Raw genomic sequence first — 20,793 nt, forward strand, 5'->3', positions numbered from 1 at the left:
TCCCAAACCCAGCCCTTACCACTCACTGGCACGTGCACTTGGAACAAATCAGAGTTCAAGTCAGTAACTGTGGTCTCAAGAGAAAGTGTGATTTCAAAGCAGAGATCTCTGAGGCATTAAGATGGCAGTGCACAATGCTGGCATCTCTTACTGCAGCTCCAGCTCCGCAGCCCCAGGCTGAGGATCTGGGATTATTCCCTGGAAAGGCCCAGTAAGAGAGTTCCCATTGCAATGGCTCATGGTCTGGATGCTTGAGAGGCCAGAAAGGTTCACAGAGAGCTTTCTGTGCCCAGCTGGGGGACGCACGGGGTGAGAAGATGTCCTGGGGTGGCCTGGCCCGGGCAGGGGGATGCTGCTGCCCCAGGGTGGCACCTCCGGGGACGTCTTGTCACCCCCAGGATGAGATGGGATGAGGATGGAGGTTTAGGCACCCAGCCTGGGCTGGGGTGAGGAGTGGCAGGGGTCTGCATGCTGACTCACATGTACTAGTTCACCTGGGTTGGAGAGCCGTTGTGGCTTCAGTCTGCAGGCCAGTCCCACTTGCATTATCTAAATCAGTTTGCAAACGGATAATTTAATGAAGGATACTTAAGGTTTAGCCCAGGGACTGATCTAGACAAGTAGACCTCTAAACTGGACCTACTGTCCAAGGTCTGCACCTCATTTATACCCTAAAACAACCCCGGGCCCTCCCCCATTTATTCATTTTACCTGATCAGAGTTCAGAGCAGAGTTTATCATCGTGAAGCATTAAAAGCTCCTTCTGCAAAAGGCAGAGCCCTCCAACGGACCCATTCCAGGTCAGTCTGCCTAAGCCTTGCCTAAGCATGAAAAAATCCACATCCACACACCTGGCAGGCACAGGTGAGCAGGGACAGGCACATACCTTGTAGGCAATGCTGTTGAGAACCTTCATGGCCAGGTCGGACACGTCGGGATAGGGGTCAGCAGCCAGGTGAAGGAGCACTCTCCAAATTTGGGTATAAACACTGTTGAAACTCACACCTAGAAAAATAAAAACCACAACAAACCCCAAAGCCCTGCAGCACATGACAATCCATCAACTCCGATTCTTTGATCTGATGTGAGAAAATTCATTAGAACTCCAAACAACCTGATGACATCTCAGGGAACATCAAGAGAGGAGCTCAAAAACATCCCACATGGGCATTTTGTCTCCCTTTTGCCTGTCTGTGAACTCTGCAAGGGCTTGTGAAATCAAAGTGGGAGGAAGCAAAATAAATTGAAGACTCCCTAAATCATCTCCAGTCAAACTCCTGCTTTTCCAGGCTCCTGAAGCAATCACCTGGAAAGGCCAGGTGGATAATGTCTGGGTTTCCTGAGCTGAAATACTTAATGGTATAAACCCACAGTTACTGCCCTGCACTGTTGTGGTTATTTTTATTGAACTGCCCAGGGGCTTGTACACTCTACAAGTTTACTAAATGTTTAAAGCAAAGCTTTAGGAGTTGAGCCCTCAGGAAGCAGCGAGTCCAACTCAGTCTTTCCTATTGACATTTGTATCAATTCCTCCAATTTGTTATTTAACGAGCACATCAGCTGTTCGGTATTTCGGCAGAAGGGACTGACAGACTCAAAGTACTAATCAAATTAATAAGCATTTGCAACAACTGACAAAATTCTGTGAACATTTTATTTTGCTGCTTTTGGGCGAGAATTTGTTATTCTGCCTCCGAGCCCTGCCGGTGTCTGATCGTGCAACGCCCCGGTTGGGAGTGGAGCCATTTGGACAATGTTAAAGTGGTTGCACTAACAACAAAAAAGAGCTAAAATAGAGATTTCAGATGAGTCACAATCAGTGCTAAATGACAGATCAAGCTGTTACTGCTTTTCCTCCCGTGTTTCTGGAGGCATCTAAATATAAAGTTGGGAGGAAAGGGCCCCTTGGTCACCAAGCAGCTCCTCACCTGGCAGAGCTGCACCTGATCTCTAAACCAGCAGAGCAGGCTGGGACAGAGCAGTTCTGAGCTCTGGCTGAGGGCAGCAACAGGCTCCAGGAGCCTGCAGGCTGCCCCTGGGGTGCTGGGCTGCAAGGGGAACCTTCCCTGCCCCAAGTGCCCAGAGTGTGAGAAATCACTGCAAAGGGCCAAGGCAGCCCCCACACCCCAGCTCCTCCCTCTCACCCCACCTGCAAAGGGTCTCTCTCTCTCACCTGGCATCCAGAGGATGTTCCCAGTGATGTCTGCTTAAATTTGCACCTGGGAGTCTCACAAGGGAACTCCTGGACCGTGCTGTTTGTGTGCTGGGGTGACCCACGCAGACCCTGCAGCTGATCCCAACCTTCCTGAGCCAGGCCAGGGACAAACCAGAGAATCCCACAGTGCTTGGGCTTGGGGGGGGGGACCCTAAATTCCATCCTGTTCCACACCCTGCCATGGGCAGGGACACCTTCCACTGTCCCAGGTTATTCCAGCCTGGCCTTGGATACTTCCAGGGATCCAGGGGCAGCCACAGCTGCTCTGGGCACCTGTGCCAGGACCTTACACCCTCACAGGGAAAAATTCCTCCCCATATCCCATGTAACCCTTCCCTCTGGCAGTGGGAACACATTCCCCCTTGTCCTGGCACTCCAGGTCTTTGTGTAAATCCCCTCCCCAGTTCTCCTGGAGCCCCTTTAGGCACTGGCAAGGCTGTAAAACCTCTAACAATGTAAATTGTTATAAGGCTGTAAATTGTAAGGGCTGTAAACATATATTTATGTAATATTTTATTATATTTATATAATACTGCAAAATTGCAAAGGCTGTAAATATATAACAATGTTAAATCCTGGAAGCTTCTATTACCAAGGAAAGAAAAACTGGAGGGGGAAGGATGAAGAAAAAAGGGAGAGAGGCAAAGTGCTACAAGGTGTGGGAGGAAAAAAGGCTCAGCTCGTGAAGCAGCAGCCAGGTAATGTCTGAGGTGTGCCCAGAGCTGTGCCCAGAGCTCTGCCTCCCACACTCCAGCCTGTTACATAAGGGCCGGTGGGAAATCTGGATGCCTTCAATTCTTTAAAGGCCTTGAAAGAGAGTAAAAGGAAGGGGAGAGGAGGAAGAGTGAGGGGGGCACCCAGCTATTTCCCAGGGGCCTGAAAACCGCCTCGATCACAGAGGAAGAAACCCAACGACATTTTTTATACATCCAAGTGTCAGGGAAAAACCAAAGTCTAAGCAGAACTGTGCCAGTGCAATTCCCCCTTCACCTGGCAGCCTTTGAGGAGAACACAGGGAATTTCTCCAGAGGCACCTGGGGCTCAGGGCTGGTGCTTCCAGGGCTGCTCTTTCCTGCTGCCACCGGCCCACGGTCTGTGCAGGAGGGACACATCTGACACAGCTCCCTGTCAGATCCTGAGCTCCAGTCCCTGGGACAAGGGGAGCAGCAGAGGTGGCAGGAGGAGCAGCAGCTCCATTTCACCTTTAGGGCTGCAATGCCCAAACTGTCCCCGAGATGCAAACCAGGAGCCCAGCAGGGCCCGGGCACTAATGGGAGCAGACAGCTCTGTAATTAGTCACAGACTCCCAGCCAGTTCCATGCACCTTGCAGGGTGCACTCATGCTTACAAAACAATCCCTCCCTGCTAAGAATGTCAAAAATAAATTGCCTGTCTTTCCCTGAGTTTGATTTTCCCTGCTCACATGGGGGTCAGCTCACCTGCGAGCCCCGAGGACGGGCCGGGCTCCAGCAGCTCCAGGGAGAGCCACAGTGGATGCAAACCCAACTGCTGATGGCTTTATTTATTCCCTTTGATTTGCCAGGCTGGGACAGGGTTTCTTTCCAATCCCCTGTAAAAATCACTGCAGTGATTTGAAGCCCCACAGCTGGGGAAGTTCCACTTCCCACGGGCACCAAAACCAGACCAAGGGCAGCTCCCTGCTCCCCTGGCCAGCTCCTGGGGAGGGACTGAGACCTCGGAGGGACAGGCAGTGCAACCCCCACACAGGCACACAGGGATGGGGAATGCAGCTGAAATATTCCAGGCTCAACAGCCCCGAGGACTCGGGGAGCTGCTGCCCCTCAGTGCCAACCACAGCTGCTCAGTTGTGCATGCCACAAACCCCTCCTCCTGCCAGGAGGGACCCCGGGTGAAGGGGACACCCCAAGTCCCCGCAGCTCCCTGAGCTCTGGTCCCTGCAGGCAGAGCCCAGCCCGGCCCCTGAGCCCTGCAGGGCTCACCCCGACCCCTCTGCAGAGCTGGAGCTCCCGTGCTTCCACACGAGCCAGGAGCAGAAGGAATTCCTCAGGGCAGGCACCCCTGGGCCACAGCTGGCACCCTCACCAGGGACACAGCCCCCTCCGAGCAGCCCCTGCAGCAAGTTCCCATCCCCAATCCCCACCCAAATCCCTGGATTTTGCTGCTGTGCCCGTTCCCAGTTACACACAGTGCTGGCTGACCAGCTCCTTCTCGTTATCTCGGAGCATTAATGCAGAGTAGGAGGCTCCCCTGCCCCAGTGCTTCCTGCACCTCACTGTCCACCTCCACCTCTGCTCTCCTCATCCTCGCTGCACCAACCTCCGCCCTCACTGGGACTCTGAGGCACATCCTGGGAAATGGCAAACAGTTCTCCACCCCCAGCCTCTCCTGCTGGAAGAGACAACAATTCCCCAGCATTTCTTCCCTCCAAGATTTATTTTCCTCCTTCTTTGATCACTCCTTAAGATAATCTTTCCAGCGAAGCTCTCTGTAGGACAAAGGCTTTCATCGTGCAGTTTGGATATGAATAATCAGCCTCGAGGTATGCAAACCCCCATCTTAATTCCATCCCTTTTTCCTGTCTTAAAACTGAACATTTCCAGGACACCAAGATTAATGAGTGGCTGTATGGAAAAGCAGCAAGGCTCAGCTTCCCTTCCAAAATGATGTCTTTGTTGACTAACCACAAACTGCCTCTTGCCAGCTGGAAAAGTGGGCCAGAAATAAATGTCTCTCCTGGTACTGGCCTGTCTGGCCAAGGAGCAGCTGCCAGAGAACGCAGAGCTCGGCTGAGAGCGTGTGCTGTGGCATTTGGGGAGCCATAATGGGGACATTTGGCCCACAGCTAGCTAAGGAACTGTTTGTAAAACGGGACGAGGAGGAATGGAGAGGTTCTCCTCAAGCTTTTGGGAAGAAGTACATTGTATGATGCCTCAGTGCCAGTGTAGAGACTGATCCAGAACAGCCCTCACGTGCCAAGTTCCTAAAACTGCCAGAGAGGAACAAAGACCTGAGCATCAGCAGGTTGTGGCTGCCCCTGGATCCCTGGAAGTGCCCAAGTACCCACACTGGAGCACCCTGGGACAGGGGAAGGTGTCCCTGCCCATGGCAGGGGTGGCACTGGATGGGCTTTAGGGTCCCTCCCAACCCAAAGCATTCTGGAATTCTGCGAGCAGTGAATCAGCTTAGGACAGGAATGCAGAGCACAGAACACAAACTGCGGCTGAAAATTTCTCCTTTCCAGATTTCTGCTTCACTTGGAGTCTCCCCACATGCCCCAAACACCTTCTCCATGGCTCTGGCCGTCTCAGATGCTTGGCAGAGCCAGAGCCCCGCTTCCTCTTTGAGAAGACACAGAGCAGAGCACAGCATTCCTTCAGCCACAGCTCTCTGCTCCACTGGGCTCCCCCAGCTCCCCTGCACAGCAGCTGAAGGCACGTCAGGACATGAAGGAACGGGGTTAGCCTGGGCTGCAGAGCTCCGGGGGTGGCTGGGGGCTGGTGGCATCTCTCCTCGGGGAGCAGGAGACAGGGCTGGAGGATGGTGATGCTTCAGAAGGAATGAGAAAAGCCTGGCTTGCAGCAGGCAAATGGGGAGGTAATGGGATTCTGTGCGAGTCATGAATTTTAAACACTTCCCTAAGCTCTGCGTTTCCAGCTGGGTCTGAGCTCTTTGATGGATCAGGAGTGAGGGAGGCCTTGGAGAGCTGCTCTCTCTTTCCAAAGTTCCTCTCACCACCTCCAGCTCCTCTCCAGAGCCTTCTCCAGCTGTGCTGCACAGTTCTTGTGAGACACACACCAGCCATCAAGCAGACACCAGTGGAAATGGGAAAACTCAAGTCCTAGCTCAAGATGGAGAGAAATTTCCTAACATCCCTGCCATGCTTCAGAAGATCCAATGTCATTACTGATAATCAAAAGCAAATTAACTGATCAAGTTCCTAATGAACTCATGATTTTAAACTGCCACAGGGGCTCAGTAATTACAATCCCTGAATCTTTCAACTCTGGAGAGCCAAATCACCATTAATTCTCCTAGAAAACAGAGCAGAGAAAATGTTTCTTTGGTGAAGGCAGTTCTATCACCCAGGTGATTTCTCCCTCTTTACACTGATTTGTGAAAATATGAGCTCATTTACTGATTACAGAGGAAACACAGAGACTTCCCCCAGCATTTCCCCGTGCATGCTGCTTTCCCTGGAAGGAGGCCATTCCAAAAGCCAGGTCCTCCTGCATGGTGCCTGTGATGCCGTGCCAAAACGGCTCAGACCGTTTGAAAAGCTACAGGTAGCTTGAAGCCAAGCTGTTGTGGCCCCCACATTTTTGTGCCTGAATTCCTAACAGGATTTCAGTGCAGCTTTAGACCTGGAGCCAACAGCTCCCACTGCCATCCCTCCGCTGGAGTGACCCAGCCACACACAGCAGGGAGAGCAACGTGGGGAAGGACCCCAACCTTCCCCACAGGCAAGAGGGGCCCCCAGGGCAGGGCAGGGCAGGGCAGGGCAGGAGGGCTGTGCTCACCTATGAGGGAGTTGAGGGAGGAGTAGGAGCTGACCCTTCTCATCTTGTCGATGGTCTCGAAGGACAGGATGTACTCCTCGTTCTCGGGGCTGCCCAGCGTGCTGCTGGCACTGCTGCTCGTGCTCAGGTTCCCAGGGGAGAAGGCCACGGAGCTCCCAGCTGCCAGGACACAACAGCAGATGCTGGAACGAGGGCTGGCGAGAGAACGATTTTCACCCAGACAAAACAGCCCCTTTCTAAATCCTGCCACACTCAGGGAAGGAAACCCCCTTACCCAGGGGGCAAAGCCACAATTCCCCTTTTTAATACTGAACGGTTAAACACAGAACAAGCAGAAGATTGAGTTAAAAATCCACTTATGCTTGGAAGCTGGAAGGCACATTTTTAGTCCCCAAACACTCAGAAAAATCAATGCTAATGACCAGAAAATTGCAACTAATTATGAGGGGGCTCCTCATCCAAGCTCCTCCTTGGAGCTGGACAATTTGGGCCGGATCCCCACTTCCAGCCTGTGCTGTGGTGTCTCCTGGCTGGCACAAGGGGCACGAAAAGCGTCTTACACTCCTCGTTGAGGCTGAGGTTCTGCAGGGACTTGTTGAGGCTCCTGGCGGTGGTGACGGCGCGGATGTTGCCGTAGGAGCTGACGGAGCGCAGGCGCGGCGTGCAGGGCCCGTCCCGCACCGGGGTCAGGCTCCCGCCCTCTGCGAGGCAAGAGGCAGCAGTCACGGCTGGGCCCACACCCAGCCACAGCAGCCACGTTGTGGCCCAGCTAAGGAGCTGGTAAAATGGCAACCACAGCAACGGAGCGCGGCGCTCTCGGCCAGGCTAACGGGGGACGCGCGACGGCAGCGCACGCGGCACGCGTCCCGTGTCTCTGCTGCCCAGGAGGGGAATTTGGGACATCCAGCAAGGCCAGCTGAGCCCGGCCTTGCCAGTGCCTCCCAGGGGCCCTGGGGACTCCTCTGTCCAGCCCCAGTGCCAGGACAGCCCGAGGCAGCGCTGGCCAGCTCCTCTCTGCTGCTGCTGCTCGTCAAACCCCTCCTGGATTTGCTCATCATCAGGAGCTATGAAAATTCTGGTTTCCTGACCAAATGTCAGGCCTGATTTCGAGTCGTATTTCACCCTGAGCACGCACAGTCCCACGGGCTCAGAAGAGCTGCTCTGTTTCCCTACAGAGTGGCTGCACTGTGGTGAGGGGCCAATGCTTCCAGAGCGTCCCGCTTCAGGATTCTTTTGGATCAGGAAAAGCCCTGCAGAACTGCATGCAGTGTTTATTTCCTGCAGCAAATGGGGAGGAGCTCATTTTCCAATATGATTCAGTTATTCAGAGGACAAGGAGACCAAACCACTGTGTGCAGAGACAGCACATGGTCTTGTCTCCAAGATCTCCTGTTATCCTTCAAGATCTCCACTGCAGTTTACATCTAAAGAAAAGGTGAGGTCAGAGACAACTTCACCAGACATTTCATTCCTCACATAAAGCCACAGACACAACAAAAGGGATGGGGCCACAGGCTCAGAGCACAGAGCCCTTCCTTGTCTGGCCCTCACAGCAGCAGGGCTGGTTCATGGTGTGCTGGAGCTCTCACCAGGTCAACTGACACTGAAGGTTCAGGTGTGATTCCAGAGGGGAGAAGGAAAATGAGTCTGTGGGCTGCCTGGACCAGTATCCTTCAGCCCCGAGCTGAAGGGAATCTCTGAATGGGCAGGAGGTTCCTGGTGAGCTGCAGCCAAGGCTTAGGTGGAGACTCAGTGCAGGATGGATTTCTCCAGCGTTCATCTCACAGGGCTGAACAGACACCAGATGTCCCCTCCTTGTCACCCACCATGTCACAACAGGGCTCTTTAATAAACCCCCACCAGCAAGAAGCTCACTGCGTTGGGAAAACTCCTTAAATAATTCCCAAGTACTTTCAGGCCCTACATCCCCTGGCCAGCCAAAGCCAAGCCCCCACCTGGAGCAGCTGGAGAAGGGAGAGGGTAGTTCTTCTCCTCTTCTATGAACTGCAAGGCCACGGTGCAGAAATTGCTCTCGTACTGAACCACCAGGTGACTCAGGGCCACCACCAGCTCCTGGGGAAAGAGCACAAGGAACATCTCATGGGTACACAGTGAGAAACAGGGGACTGAAGGCAAACACTGACCAGTACTACTGGGTGCCCATCCAGGTGGTAATTCTCCCTCAATTCAAGGGGTGAACTGCAGAAAGCCAGAGGTCTCTGTCTCACACTGAATTCCTCACAAGCCTTTCCTACCTGGACAGGCTTCCTCCCTTTGGAGCAGCCTGCTCTAGTGAGAGGTGTCGCTGCCTAAGACATCAGGGGGTGGAATGGGATGAGCTTTAAGGTCCCTTCCAACCCAAACCATCCTGGGGTTCTGTGGCTGATTCTGACAGCCTGTCAGACTGATGCAGTGCCACAGGCAGTCCTGACCTGGCCCAGCCCACAGGATGTGTGTGGCTCCCTCAGAGCCAGGGGCTGTGCCAGGGCTGGGGGCTCTCAGCCCCCGTGGCACAGCTGGACCCTCCTGGCACTGGCCAGCCCCTCCAGGAGACACCTCCTGCCTGGCCCCTGGGAGCTGCAGACAGGAGACAGAGCTGCCTTTGGCTGCTGTCTCTGCTCAGGGACTGATCTCCCAAGGAGAGATTTATGAATCTCACAGAGCATTCCGTGTGACACGCAGCTCTCTCCTGAATTAAACTGATTAAATGCTGGAACGAGACAACAGAAATGAATCTTCGCAATGCCGGTGACAACTGCCAGGGTGTTGATGTTCCAGCAAAGTAAACACAAACATTAGGACACTTCAGAACAGCCCTCAAAAACAATCCAGGATGTCAAAAACCATTTAATGTACTATTGATGTACGACGGTGCCTCAGAAACTGTAACTCTCCCAAAGCTGGAGGGCGACTCTGGAGCAGCCTGCGGGGCTCTAAAGGCAGGGAGGCCTTTCCACTGACCAGAGCTCTCTGGTTCCCTGCACAGGCTGTGGCTCAGGGCACAGCCCAGCCCCTCACCTTGCGGACCATGGGGCTGCCATCGTTGATGAGCTGGGCCAGCATCATGGCCACGTTGTGGTCGATGGTGGTCGAGTGGTCCGTGCGCTCCGCCGAGTTGCCCACAAAGGTGCCCAGAGCAAAGACTGCAGCACAGCGAACCTGGGGACACAAAGAGCCCTGGCTGTCCCCTCTGCAGCCACGGGGGTTCATCCAGCCCCACAAACAGCAGCTCATTCAGCCCCACAAACATTTATCCTCACAAACAGAGGGAACTGCCGACCTGAGCTGCTGGGTCAGGTGAGCCCGTGGGGAGCAACAACCCCAGCAGCCTCAGCAAACTGAGTTTGAGTTTTAAGGATTCACAGATGCAGGATATGTTTAATTTCCCAGAATACTCTGTGACCTTCCCATGGGTGACTCTTCCAGTTGGTGTTGCCTTGAATATTAATTAACAGGAATAGGGTACACACAGCTCCTGTTGGGATGTGGATTTCTACAGGACTGCTGACTACAGTCTTCAGGCTTATGGGAAGGTAGATGATGGAAAAAAGGAGAAAAATCAGGGAAAACTCTGGAAAGCCACCCCACCTCTGCAGAAACACTCCTCAAAAAGTGGCGAGGATGGAGCCAGGGACAACAGAGGAGGATGCAGGACAGAGACTGGATGTGGAGGGGGATCTCATCTCTAATCTCTGCACGTTATCAGAGCTGTTTATCTCAGCTCCCTTCTCCCTGGGCGTGTGCTGGGTCTGATGGGCTCTGTCAGTCACTGCCAGGCCCTGCACAGTCCCCTCCTCTCCTGGGAGTGTCACAAAGGTAAACCACAGCCAATTAAAGATGCGTTTCCACAATGAGCAGGGGGAGAAGAGTTTTCATACTCGGACAAAAAGACTAGAGGGCTTTTTGCAAAACACAGTGAGTTTTGGGAGCACATTTTTAACAGCTTCTGATATGCAAGGAAGCAAAAACCGTGGCAAACCAGTGCCCAGGTCCCAGGGGTTTGGGGCTCTATGAACTCCCTCTGCATTTCTTTGGAAGCTCCTCTCGTAGGGTTTGTTTAATTTGCATCACCTTGAAGAAACAGCAGCAAGATCTTCCTCTGAAGCAGACGCAAACACAAAGCTCTAGAAGGGCCTGCTCTGCAGGAGCCTCCTGCCTGTTCACCAAAAGAGCTGGAGTTTTACCTCTGGGATTGGGTCTGAGAGGAGGCTGTAGAGCTTCTCATGGGCGCTGTCTCTCACTCCACACCACCTGGCTGAGTCGAAGTTCTGCCAGATCCTCCCCAGACAAATGGCCACCCACTGCCTGAGGAGAGGGTGGGGATCGTTCAGCTGCTCCAGGCAGATCGCTATCAGGTTCCCCTGCAGGCAGGCTTCCTGCAACACAAACCAAGCCTTTTGTTTGGGATGACAGCTTCCCACCTCATCCCCACAGAAGGAGACTATTTCTGAAGGAGTCAGGAAGCCAAGAGAAAATAATCGTTCAGTGGTTCCAGACTGATTTTGTTACAGAATACCAGCAGCATGAAGGGAAAGGCAGCTAGAGCTGATTGAATAGTTGAGCATTAAAATGCTTCCTGTAATGCATAAAGCTTGGTTTTCCCTCTTTGGAAACATTCCTTGCACCTGTCAGAGCCCCAAGGTTTATGGCTCAATCCACAGACCATTCCCAGCCATCAGGCTCCCACTGGACAGCACCAGGAACTCTTCCTGTGCCAGTGGCTGTGAAGGGACCCTTGTCCCTGTCCCCCACTGCCAGGTGCTGGGCACAGAATGTCTGTCACACCTCCAGGCCAATTCTTCTCTTGATCCACACAGAAATAACAAAACCCAACGTCCCAGTTCTGTTTCCAAGCTCGGGTTTGGGCTGAGCACAAGGCAGGGCACTTTCACCAAAGCAAAGGCACAAGGCAGAGAGAGGTGGAGAGGACGAAGGGAAAGGCTGCTGGGACTCACCTGCCCAGTGTTGTAGTTGTTGACAATCACAGCCAGGATGAATGCTGTCATCGTCCTGTGCTCAGCCTGCAAACAACACAGACTGAGGTCACCTGGCAGCAGGGCAGGGAGCAGCCACAGCCCACCCTGGAGCAGGGCATCATCCCCAGAGCAGGCTGTGCCATGGTGAAAGAACGAGAAGATTCCAGCTTGCTCTCCCCTTTCTTGGCACCAGCCCTGTTACACCCCAGCTCTGGGGAGACCCCCAAACACCCCTATGGGAACCCAGCTGCTGCAGAGGGAATTGCCAGAGCTGTGGGGCAATTCCCTGCTCCAGCAGCCACCCTGGAGCCCCAGCTCCCACCCTCAGAGTGCTTTCAGAGCCCCAGAGGAGTCTGTAAAGCCTTGGCTGTGTGGCTGCTGTGTCAGAGCAGTGGCTCTGCCCAGCACAGCACTGGGTGCCACTGCAGGGGGAGGCAGCCAACAGCAGCACAACAGCTAAAACAGGGCAAGCAAATGCCAGAGAGTCTGAAAAACAGGTGACTTGTCCTTACTGGCATGTAAGGGTCTGCCAGGACTGAGAGGAAATACTTGTGCCCATTGTCCTTCACCAGGTCAGCCTGGCACGACTGCAAAAGAGACAAGAAAGCCACAATGAGAACCACAGCACACACATTTGTCCCTTCAATGACACAGAAACCTTTCATTTCTTAACCATTTTTGTCCCACCTCGCTCTCATTTGAGGAGCCAAATAAAGCTCAAGCCCTTCCTGGGGGCTGCAACCAGACAGCCCCAAGGGCCAGGGCAGGGAAGCCTCTGCCACTCCCACAGTGCCACAAACAGCAGGAAAAGTGAGCTCCTGCTGTGGGGAAGAGCCAGAGGAGCCACCTCTGTGCACATTAAACCTCCCCAGTAATTTCTGTCTCCTCCTAGAGCCAGCCCAGGCTGCAGAGCTGCCCCTGGGGAGCTCAGGGCAGGCTCCTGGGCTGGGCTCAGTGGGGAGCTCAGGGCTCTGCTGAGACACCAGCTCAGGCTCCAGCTCTGGGGTCATTCCAAGAGGATCCACGTGGAGAAAGTGAAGATGGAAGGGAGGAAACCCCGACTTGGCATCAGCTCCCTGTGGCACGGGACAGGATCATGCATTTTTCAGCAGGAGGAGAAGGTGAAGGAGGGAACTAATTGCTGAAAGGGGAGGGGGGGGTGGCAAGGCAGAGATGCAAGGGAATATTTTAGTGCTGAAGAGAGTGAAGCTGCTGCTTTTGGCAGAGCCAGGAGCAGAGGGCCTGGATTGCTGCCAGGCTGCAGCTACAGGAGAGAGGCTTCCCTGACTCCTCTCAGAGCCTTCCAGTGTCAGCTCTTCGTGTTCCCCACGCAGGAACAGCCCCTGGACAGCAGCACGGGGAGCCTGCCCAGGCCACCCTGCTGCTCTGCCTCTGCTGCCCAGCCCCTGGGGCTCAGGAGAGCCACAGAGCCCCAGCTGAACCCCTCCCTGCTGGGAACACACGGGAACCCAGCAGCACTGACACCTCCTCCTCATCCTCCTCCTCCTCCTCAGGGAATAAACAGCTCCTCTGGGAGCAGGAACACAGCGTGACCCAGCCAGGCTGCAGGCTTGGTGTGCAAGCTCAGACTAACAGAAAATATTCTGTTTGCAAGGAGCTGCTGCCTGTGCCCTCCCTCAGCAGCGTCCACAGCACTTCCCCCTCCTCCCCTCCCACTCCCACCATGTGCTGGTGGAATGAGTGAGTGAAACAGCACAAAGAAACCCAAACCCACCATTTGAGAGGGTTTTTTTTGTGTGTTTTGCTGTAAAGCTCAGCCGGCAAACAAGTGAGGCAATGCCAGAGCGTGGGAGGGAAGGTGTGAGGGGCACAACACCACATGGGAATCACACCTGAGCCCCTGGCACACACCTGGGGCTGAGGCACCAGCCTCGGGTGCACCACAAATGAGCTTTCCAGAGGAGCTCCAAGATAAATAGTTTTCATTTTCTTTGCTTTCCCAAATCCTCTTAGGATGTTAATGAAAATATTGTTATAAAACTAAACCTGACAATGCTGGATCAACAGCAGGAAAACCTTCATGAATTCAATGCTATGCTCCACACTGAAATGCAGGAGAGATACAAAAATAACCCCCAAAGAGGAAAGATCCAACATCCACAGCAGTTCAGACATTCTACATGGACTTGCAATTGTGCCTGGATTAATGTGTGCACCTCTCCTAATAATTTTACAGTGCTCAGCTAATTGCACCCACAAACCACTGAGTCAGAGATACGACTCTACAAATTTATCTGCAATTACTTACCAGCTTCATGATTTATTGGAGAGCCCAGCAAGCAGAGCTCTGGCTGAGGCAGTGCCCTGCTGGGGCAGGAATACTCACACTGTCCACTGCCAGGATCTTGGCCCAGATGAACACAAGGAGAGGTCTCAGCTCACGGGCTGAGCTCTGCAGGAGCTTCAGGACGTAGGGGAAGATGCCAACAGAGAGGGCCTGGGAGGGAGAGAACAAATCCCTGTCAGTAAAACCCTGTCAGCAAACCCCCCACAGCAGCTGAGCCCTCCAGCAGGGCCCAGGATGCAGCATTTTTACAGACACAGCTGAGGGATCTGGTAGGAAATAATTTCCCATGTTTCCAGTAAAGAGGGGATCCCCCTGTGTTTGTCTGTTGTTATTTTAATCTTGAGTGGCACCAGGTATTTCCAGACTCATTTGGTCCATGGAGACCCTGAGTTAATCCAGCACCAGCTTCCTCTCCTCACAGCCTGGGCTGCTCTATGCTCCAGATGCTCACTTCCCTCAGCTCAGCTGTCACAAAGTTCAGGAATTCCAGCCTTCCCACTGGAAATTAACAGGTCTCTCCAGGAGGAGGTGAAGCAAACCACTACAAAGTCCCATCACTGAGCTGCTCCACGACCAGCTGGTGCTTCATCTTCATCACTTTTATCATCAAACAGCTCCATTTACGGGAGTGCTTTAAACTGCTCCTCTGCTTAATTCTTATTTATGCTCCACACTGTGCTGCCACTTTCCAAACTGCAGAATGCAGCTGCTGCCTGCTCAGAAGAGCTTGTAAAATCCAGACACCAAACAGATAAAGGAGGAGAAGAAAATGATGCAGCCAGCAAGCTCAAAGAACACATCATAAATGCATATGCTTTTTTGGGCTATTTATTTTACATGACAAACCTTCTTGCCTGCCCCAGATATTTCCTCCTGGTTTGTCCCTTGTGTTATTTCACACTTACCTACTGGCAAGGAACTCCCTTTGGTGCACTGGGGAGGGACAGGGGGTGGCTGTGATGCACACAAGCCCCTGTGACCCCGCTGGCACGAGCGCGCCGCCCCGGCCGCCCCTCAGGTCTGCGGCTGATCCTCCCCAGCTCCCTGCCCTCCACCACCACCAGCTGCACTCATCAGCCCTGCCCAGGCAGGAGGGAGGCCTGGAGCCCACGTGCAGCCCCCCCACGCACCAGACTGACAGCCCAGGGCCCCAGGTCCAGGAACCTCCCCAGCAGATCCAGCGCTCGCAGCCGGTGCACCTGGCTCAGCAGCACCTGCGGGGCAGAGGGACAGGGTTACTGGGGTGTCACCCTGGTCATCAGGAGTTTTCTAAAGCCTTCTGAGTTGACATTCTTGTAGAGAACTTTCCCACACAACTTTCTGTAAACAACCTATTGTTTTGCATTCTTTCATAGAGGAGGAGAAATTTGATGCACAGGTAGTTTGTCCAGTGTCCTTGGAGAGGTGGCACGTTCACCCTCCAATCCACTGGCACCTTTGGAGAACTATAAAAGATTGGAGTCAGAGGAAATAAATGAGTCTCTTCATCGTGACCAAGGCTGTGGTGCGTTGTTTTTCCTTGTGTCATCTGGTGACACTGGTGACACTGGGGTTACTGGGGTTACTGGCCAGGGAAAGCTCCTCCTGCCCCTCCAGGGCTGCTGCCAAACCCTGGCAGCCGGGAATGCTCTTTGTGGAGCAATCCCCAGGGATCCCAGCTGCCTTTCCCAGCCCAGCTGGCACTGCTTCCTGCAGCAGGACCCACAGGACAGCGCCAGCCCAGCCTCCCACTGCTCCCAGCAGCTCAGGAGCACAGGAGGAGGCTTTGCTTTCCTTGGCAAATCAATAGCAGAGACTTAAGAGGGAGCAAAAGGTCATGTTGGTCGTTAATAAAAATCTCATTAAAATGGAGTCTGACAACGCTAATGAGGTGGTGCTTTACTGGCTTATACCTACCCTGGTGTGAAATATTAACAGATAGACTTGCAGCTCTTAATCTCCTTAACAGATGTAAGATATTGGAATGCAACGTTTAATCCTCAGTTTAAATTGAGGAACATCCTTCAGCATGGATCTCGGGGAAAGAGACTCCTTGATTTACCTCCCCAATTCCATCCCCTCCTCAGTGTGTTTGCATGCTGCATATTGAAATTAGATTATTTTTCATGTTTAATATTGAAGAATAACTAAATTACTTGGCTCACATCTCACACTCTGGATGACTGGTACTGGATACTGAGGTGGTGCAGGAAAGGTCCAGAAGAAAGCAGGGGGATGTGAGAACTGCTGCTGTGGGTTCACTCTGAATATCAGAGCTCAGATCTCAGGACAGGTCATAAGAGGAAGGATGTTGGTCATCCTGCCCTAGCTGGCACCAGCCTATTCCATCAACCAGCCCAGGAATAACAGGGGCAGCTGTTTGGGATTACAGCAGGAGCAGAGAGCAGGGCAGGGGCAGCAGCAGGAGGCACAGATGTGGCACAGCTGGGACCCTCCAGCCTGCAGAGAAACCAAGGAACTGCAAACTCTGTCAGGAAAGGGAATTAATTGGAAAGGCTGTCTGGGTGAAGATGAACCCCCAGCTCCACACTTTGCCCTCCCACAGCACATTCCCCCAGAGCAATCTGTGTCTGACTGGGAAAGCTCTGGTTTGCCATTGCCCACCCCAAACAAAGCCCTCGGTCTCGCAGGATTTCCCATTCCCTGCTGCCCAGTGGATCTGCACAACACCTTGAGCCCAGGCTGAGACACATTCCAGAGCCTGGGCTGAGGATGGGAGGCAGTTCCTCTATTCCTTTATTCTGTTATTCCTTCTGGTGGAGTGATGGAGGTGCTGGTGTGGCACCCCAGGCACGCAGCCCTGCATCAGCAGCTGCATCCCTCACCATTCCCAGGCAGAAAATGGGCACTTCATTACATCCACACATGCAAATTAGGGATGAGCCAGGACACAGGGGGATCACTGACATGTCACAGCCCGTATTTTAGCAGGCAGCTCCTCACAAAGGCAGGATGAAGTCAGGGCCTTGCAGTGATCTGTGCACAGGAGATCCCACAGGGTGAATCTCACAGGGCTCAAGGCTGGCCAGGCTGTGTGTGCTGCTGCTCTCTGATGGCTTCTCTCCCTGGGGTCTGAAAACAGACCAGAGAGGGTCTGAAACTCCCTCCCTTCCTGCCCTGGATCAGCTGGGCTTGGATTCTCAGGATGCTCAGACCTTTTACCAACCCATCTTATTCCACTGTACAATTAATTTGCTATAATTAGAACAACAATTACGCCGTCCCGGCTCGGATTTGCTCCAGGCAGGAACACAGGTTCCTTTGCCAGGTGACCTCTCAGTTCCACTGCAGTCACGCTCCTGCAGAGCCTGCTGGTGCCAAACAAGCCACTGGAAAGCAGCAAAGTTGGAGCTGGAGCAAAATCCTGCCTGCTTCCATGGCAGTGACAGAGACAAACCACACATCTGCTTATCCACCTCATCTCTCAAGGCTTGGGAGACTCAGGAAATTAAAATCTGGTCTTGCAGAGATGGATGGTGCTGTCAGTCACACACCCAGCTGACAGGGAAGGGGAGTCTCCCCACAGATCCCTGTACAAGAGACATTCCTTTAAAAGAAAGGCTTTAAATTGTGCTGCCCACAGGTGCCTGGGCTGGGGTTTGTATTTCTGTCAGCACAAACTGCAGGGGAGGGGAGGCCAGAGCAGGCTCCAGATGACAGCTGCAATCCTGGCCCTGCCACGGAACACTGCCTGAAACACCAAGTTCTGCTTCCCCTGGATTTCCTCTCCTTCCAACACGAGGCCTCTGCCTCGTGTGAGCAGTGCCTGCAGAACCCCCACCCTGCAGGTCTGCAGAGACCTGGCTGGGAGCTCCTGCAGCAAGACTTCAGCCCCACATTAAAGGGAGCTCTTCCCAGGCTGTACCAGACGGATAAAAGACATTTCCAAACGATTTATGCTGCAGTAACTTCCACTTCCTGAAGATGGGAAGATAAAAGTCTCTGCCTGACAGAGCTGGGACACAGAGGAGATGCCAGAGGAGGGACAGTGAGGATGTGCTGCTCTCAGAGAGGCAGCAGAGCCAGACGTGGACCAGAGCCACGGGATGGGGCAGGAAAAGCACTTTGGGCTCATCCACGTGGGTCTGGTGAACACACAACCAGCTCTCATTTATCCTGGTATTTATGTTCCCAAAGGCCATCGGGGTGGCAGCTCGAGGCTGAGGGGGCAGGAGAGACATGGACATAGGGCAGGGAGAGGCAGGGACACTCTGGGACAGGCAGGGACACCCCTGGCATGGGTGGGGAGAGGCAGGGACACCCCTGGGACAGGCAGGGAGAGGCAGGGACACCCCTGGCATGGGTGGGGAGAGGCAGGGACACCCCTGGGACAGGCAGGGAGAGGCAGGGACACCCCTGGCAGGGACAGGGACACCCCTGGGACAGGCAGGGAGAGACAGGGACACCTCTAGGACAGGCAGGGACACCCCCGGCATGGGTGGGGAGAGACAGGGACACCCCTGGGACAGGCAGGGACACCCCTGGCAGGGACAGGGACAGGCAGGGACACCCCTGGGACAGGCAGAGACACCCCTGGCATGGACATGGAGAGGCAGAGACATCCCTGGGACAGGCAGGGACACCCCTGGCAGGGACATGGAGAGGCAGGGACACCCCTGGGACAGGCAGGGACCCCCCTGGCAGGGACAGGGACCCCCCTGGCAGGGACAGGGACCCCCCTGGCAGGGACAGGGACCCCCAGCCCCAGCACTGACCTGCAGGACGATGGGCAGCTGCTCCGGGGGGTTGCGGTTCTCCACGCCCATGGTCAGCCACACCTGGAAGGCCGTGAGCTGCTCGGCGAAGAAGGGGCTGTGCTGGGGGAGCAAAGTGGGAATGCAGGCATGGGTTAAACACCAAGGAGTGAAGGCAGCAGCTCTGACACCTCACTGTCTCCTGAAGCTGTGGTTTGTAACCCATACGTGTTTGCTTGGGGTTTTCTACAGGCACAAAAACTTCTGAGCAGACACACGTGCCTTTAAATGTGTTGGGAAGGAAAGAAGGAAAGAGCAGAGAAAGAGGAAAAGTGAGCCCAGAAGGTCTTAGGGAAGCGTGGCTGCTCTCCCCAGAGCAGCAGATGGAGCAGCAGTGGATTTATCAGCTCTGCAGAGGCCGTTTCACTCCTGCAGCAGCACTCGGAGCTGCCTCTGCCCTGTCCACAGAGACACAAGCCAGGTGCAGTGCCAGTAAATCCCTCGTGTCATCCCTCACCCTGAGGACATGGTGCAAACTCGGGGTGAGGCTGCACTGACCAAAGCACACAGCAGCTTCCAGCTTGGAATCCACAGAGAAACAGAAATCAGTGGGGAAGGGGGGAGGGAAGGGATGGAGGAGGGAGAGACACCCAGCCCAAACCCATCCCTGCAGGAGCACCAGGAGCCCCCAGGCCCTCCTGCACCAGGTCACTGTGCTTTCCATTCTGAGCAGGCAGGAACACCCTGGCACCAGCCAGGAGAGGTTTGTGATGTGCTGCTGAGACACCCCAGCCCCGAGGGTGGGTGCACCCTCTGCACTGCCAGCCCCCAGCAGGTCCCTGTGCCTCACCCAGGTGCTCCCCAGCCCTGCCAGGCTGACAGTGGCCACAGTGACACAGGGACTGTCCCCTCCCTGCTCCCTGGCCAGCACCAGCCAGCCCCCAACCCAGCCTGGGAGCTGCCTGCACTCTGGCTCCCAGCCCCAGCTGCACACTGAGGCTCAAGCTGCCTCCATTCCAGCCCAAATCCACAATAAAGCACATCTGTCAGGCTTGAAAACCAGCCTGCAAATTGTTCCCAGCCCAGCCTGAATCGATCTCCAGCTGAGAATGGCCACTCTTCTTCGCTGACCTCCTGTCTGATCCCCAGCAAGTCTGGGCCTCTTCCCACCCCAAAACACTCAGAAATCTCCTGAATTTCAGCTCACTTGACAGAGAATGCCCAGCTGAGGGTTAACACTAATAAAAAAGCCTCCAATGACGTTGTTAGAGACTGAAAGTAAAAATGAACGTAAGCCAGGAGAAGAAAAATAGTATTTTTTACGTTCTAAAGCAGAGCACAGAGTGAGGAGAGCAAGGGGTGGGAGGATAAAGGCCTCAGGGCATCCTGATCAACCCCCAGCCTGGCAGGAGCCCACAGTCCTCCTCCTGCACTCAGGGCTTTGGAGACAACCTGCAATTACAGCCAGAAAACCTTGGGAAGTTTGGCAAGTTAATATAAATAAACTGCAAGAATGCTACTGAAAATTGGAGAGACATCAGGGTGGAACGGGGACCTGAGCTTGTCCAGTAATTATTATTTAAAGGTTTCACTTCATGAAATGTCAAAGGAATATCAAGAAAAATCCATTCTGAATAAAGGAATTTAAACTAAATATAATATTAAAAATGTTACTTTTCTGCTCTCTGAGACTAAATAAAGCAGAAAAAGCCCCAGGGACTCCTGTTAACAACACTGAGCTTAAGAGAACTCTCTGGACACACCCCCAAACTCTATTTTATATTTGAAAAGAACTCTAATAAGAGATAATTTTCACATTTAGGCCTTTAATTTCGAAAACTGTGCTGCATGTTGGGCCCTTTTGGGTAACAGCACCTGGTCAGGTTGGAGTGCTGTGGAACGTTCTGAGTTCTCAGACACTGCTTCTACTGCCAGGAGCTTCCTGCTCACCCCACCTGGGGGCTGGGTCGTGCAGCAGGGAAGAGCTTAAACTTGATTTTTGTCTGTTCCTCTAGGGGAGAATCACAGAATTCCAGATTGGTTTGGCTTGGGAGGGACCTTAAAGCCCATCCAGTGCCACCCCTGCCATGGGCAGGGACAC

General features: G+C 53.8%; 1 protein-coding gene across 2 annotated transcripts in view; it reads right to left on the minus strand.

The window, feature by feature from the left end:
* Nucleotides 1–20,793, minus strand: part of RPTOR (regulatory associated protein of MTOR complex 1) — a 100,918-nt gene that overhangs the window by 32,414 nt on the left and 47,711 nt on the right. The window contains exons 11-22 of one of the 2 annotated variants that reach the window (XM_053994546.1): nt 18,714–18,815; nt 15,129–15,212; nt 14,038–14,148; nt 12,203–12,277; nt 11,670–11,735; nt 10,899–11,090; nt 9,733–9,873; nt 8,670–8,787; nt 7,275–7,415; nt 6,715–6,873; nt 887–1,005; nt 481–549 (exon numbers count right to left, since the gene is read on the minus strand). In XM_053994546.1, the coding sequence (XP_053850521.1) occupies nt 481–549; nt 887–1,005; nt 6,715–6,873; nt 7,275–7,415; nt 8,670–8,787; nt 9,733–9,873; nt 10,899–11,090; nt 11,670–11,735; nt 12,203–12,277; nt 14,038–14,148; nt 15,129–15,212; nt 18,714–18,815 (1,377 nt within the window). The remainder of the gene's footprint in view (nt 1–480; nt 550–886; nt 1,006–6,714; nt 6,874–7,274; nt 7,416–8,669; nt 8,788–9,732; nt 9,874–10,898; nt 11,091–11,669; nt 11,736–12,202; nt 12,278–14,037; nt 14,149–15,128; nt 15,213–18,713; nt 18,816–20,793) is intronic. The other variant, XM_053994547.1, reaches the window with a different exon arrangement.

This window comes from Vidua macroura, chromosome 19 (genome assembly GCF_024509145.1).
Source record: "Vidua macroura isolate BioBank_ID:100142 chromosome 19, ASM2450914v1, whole genome shotgun sequence".
NCBI classification, from domain to species: domain Eukaryota; kingdom Metazoa; phylum Chordata; class Aves; order Passeriformes; family Viduidae; genus Vidua; species Vidua macroura.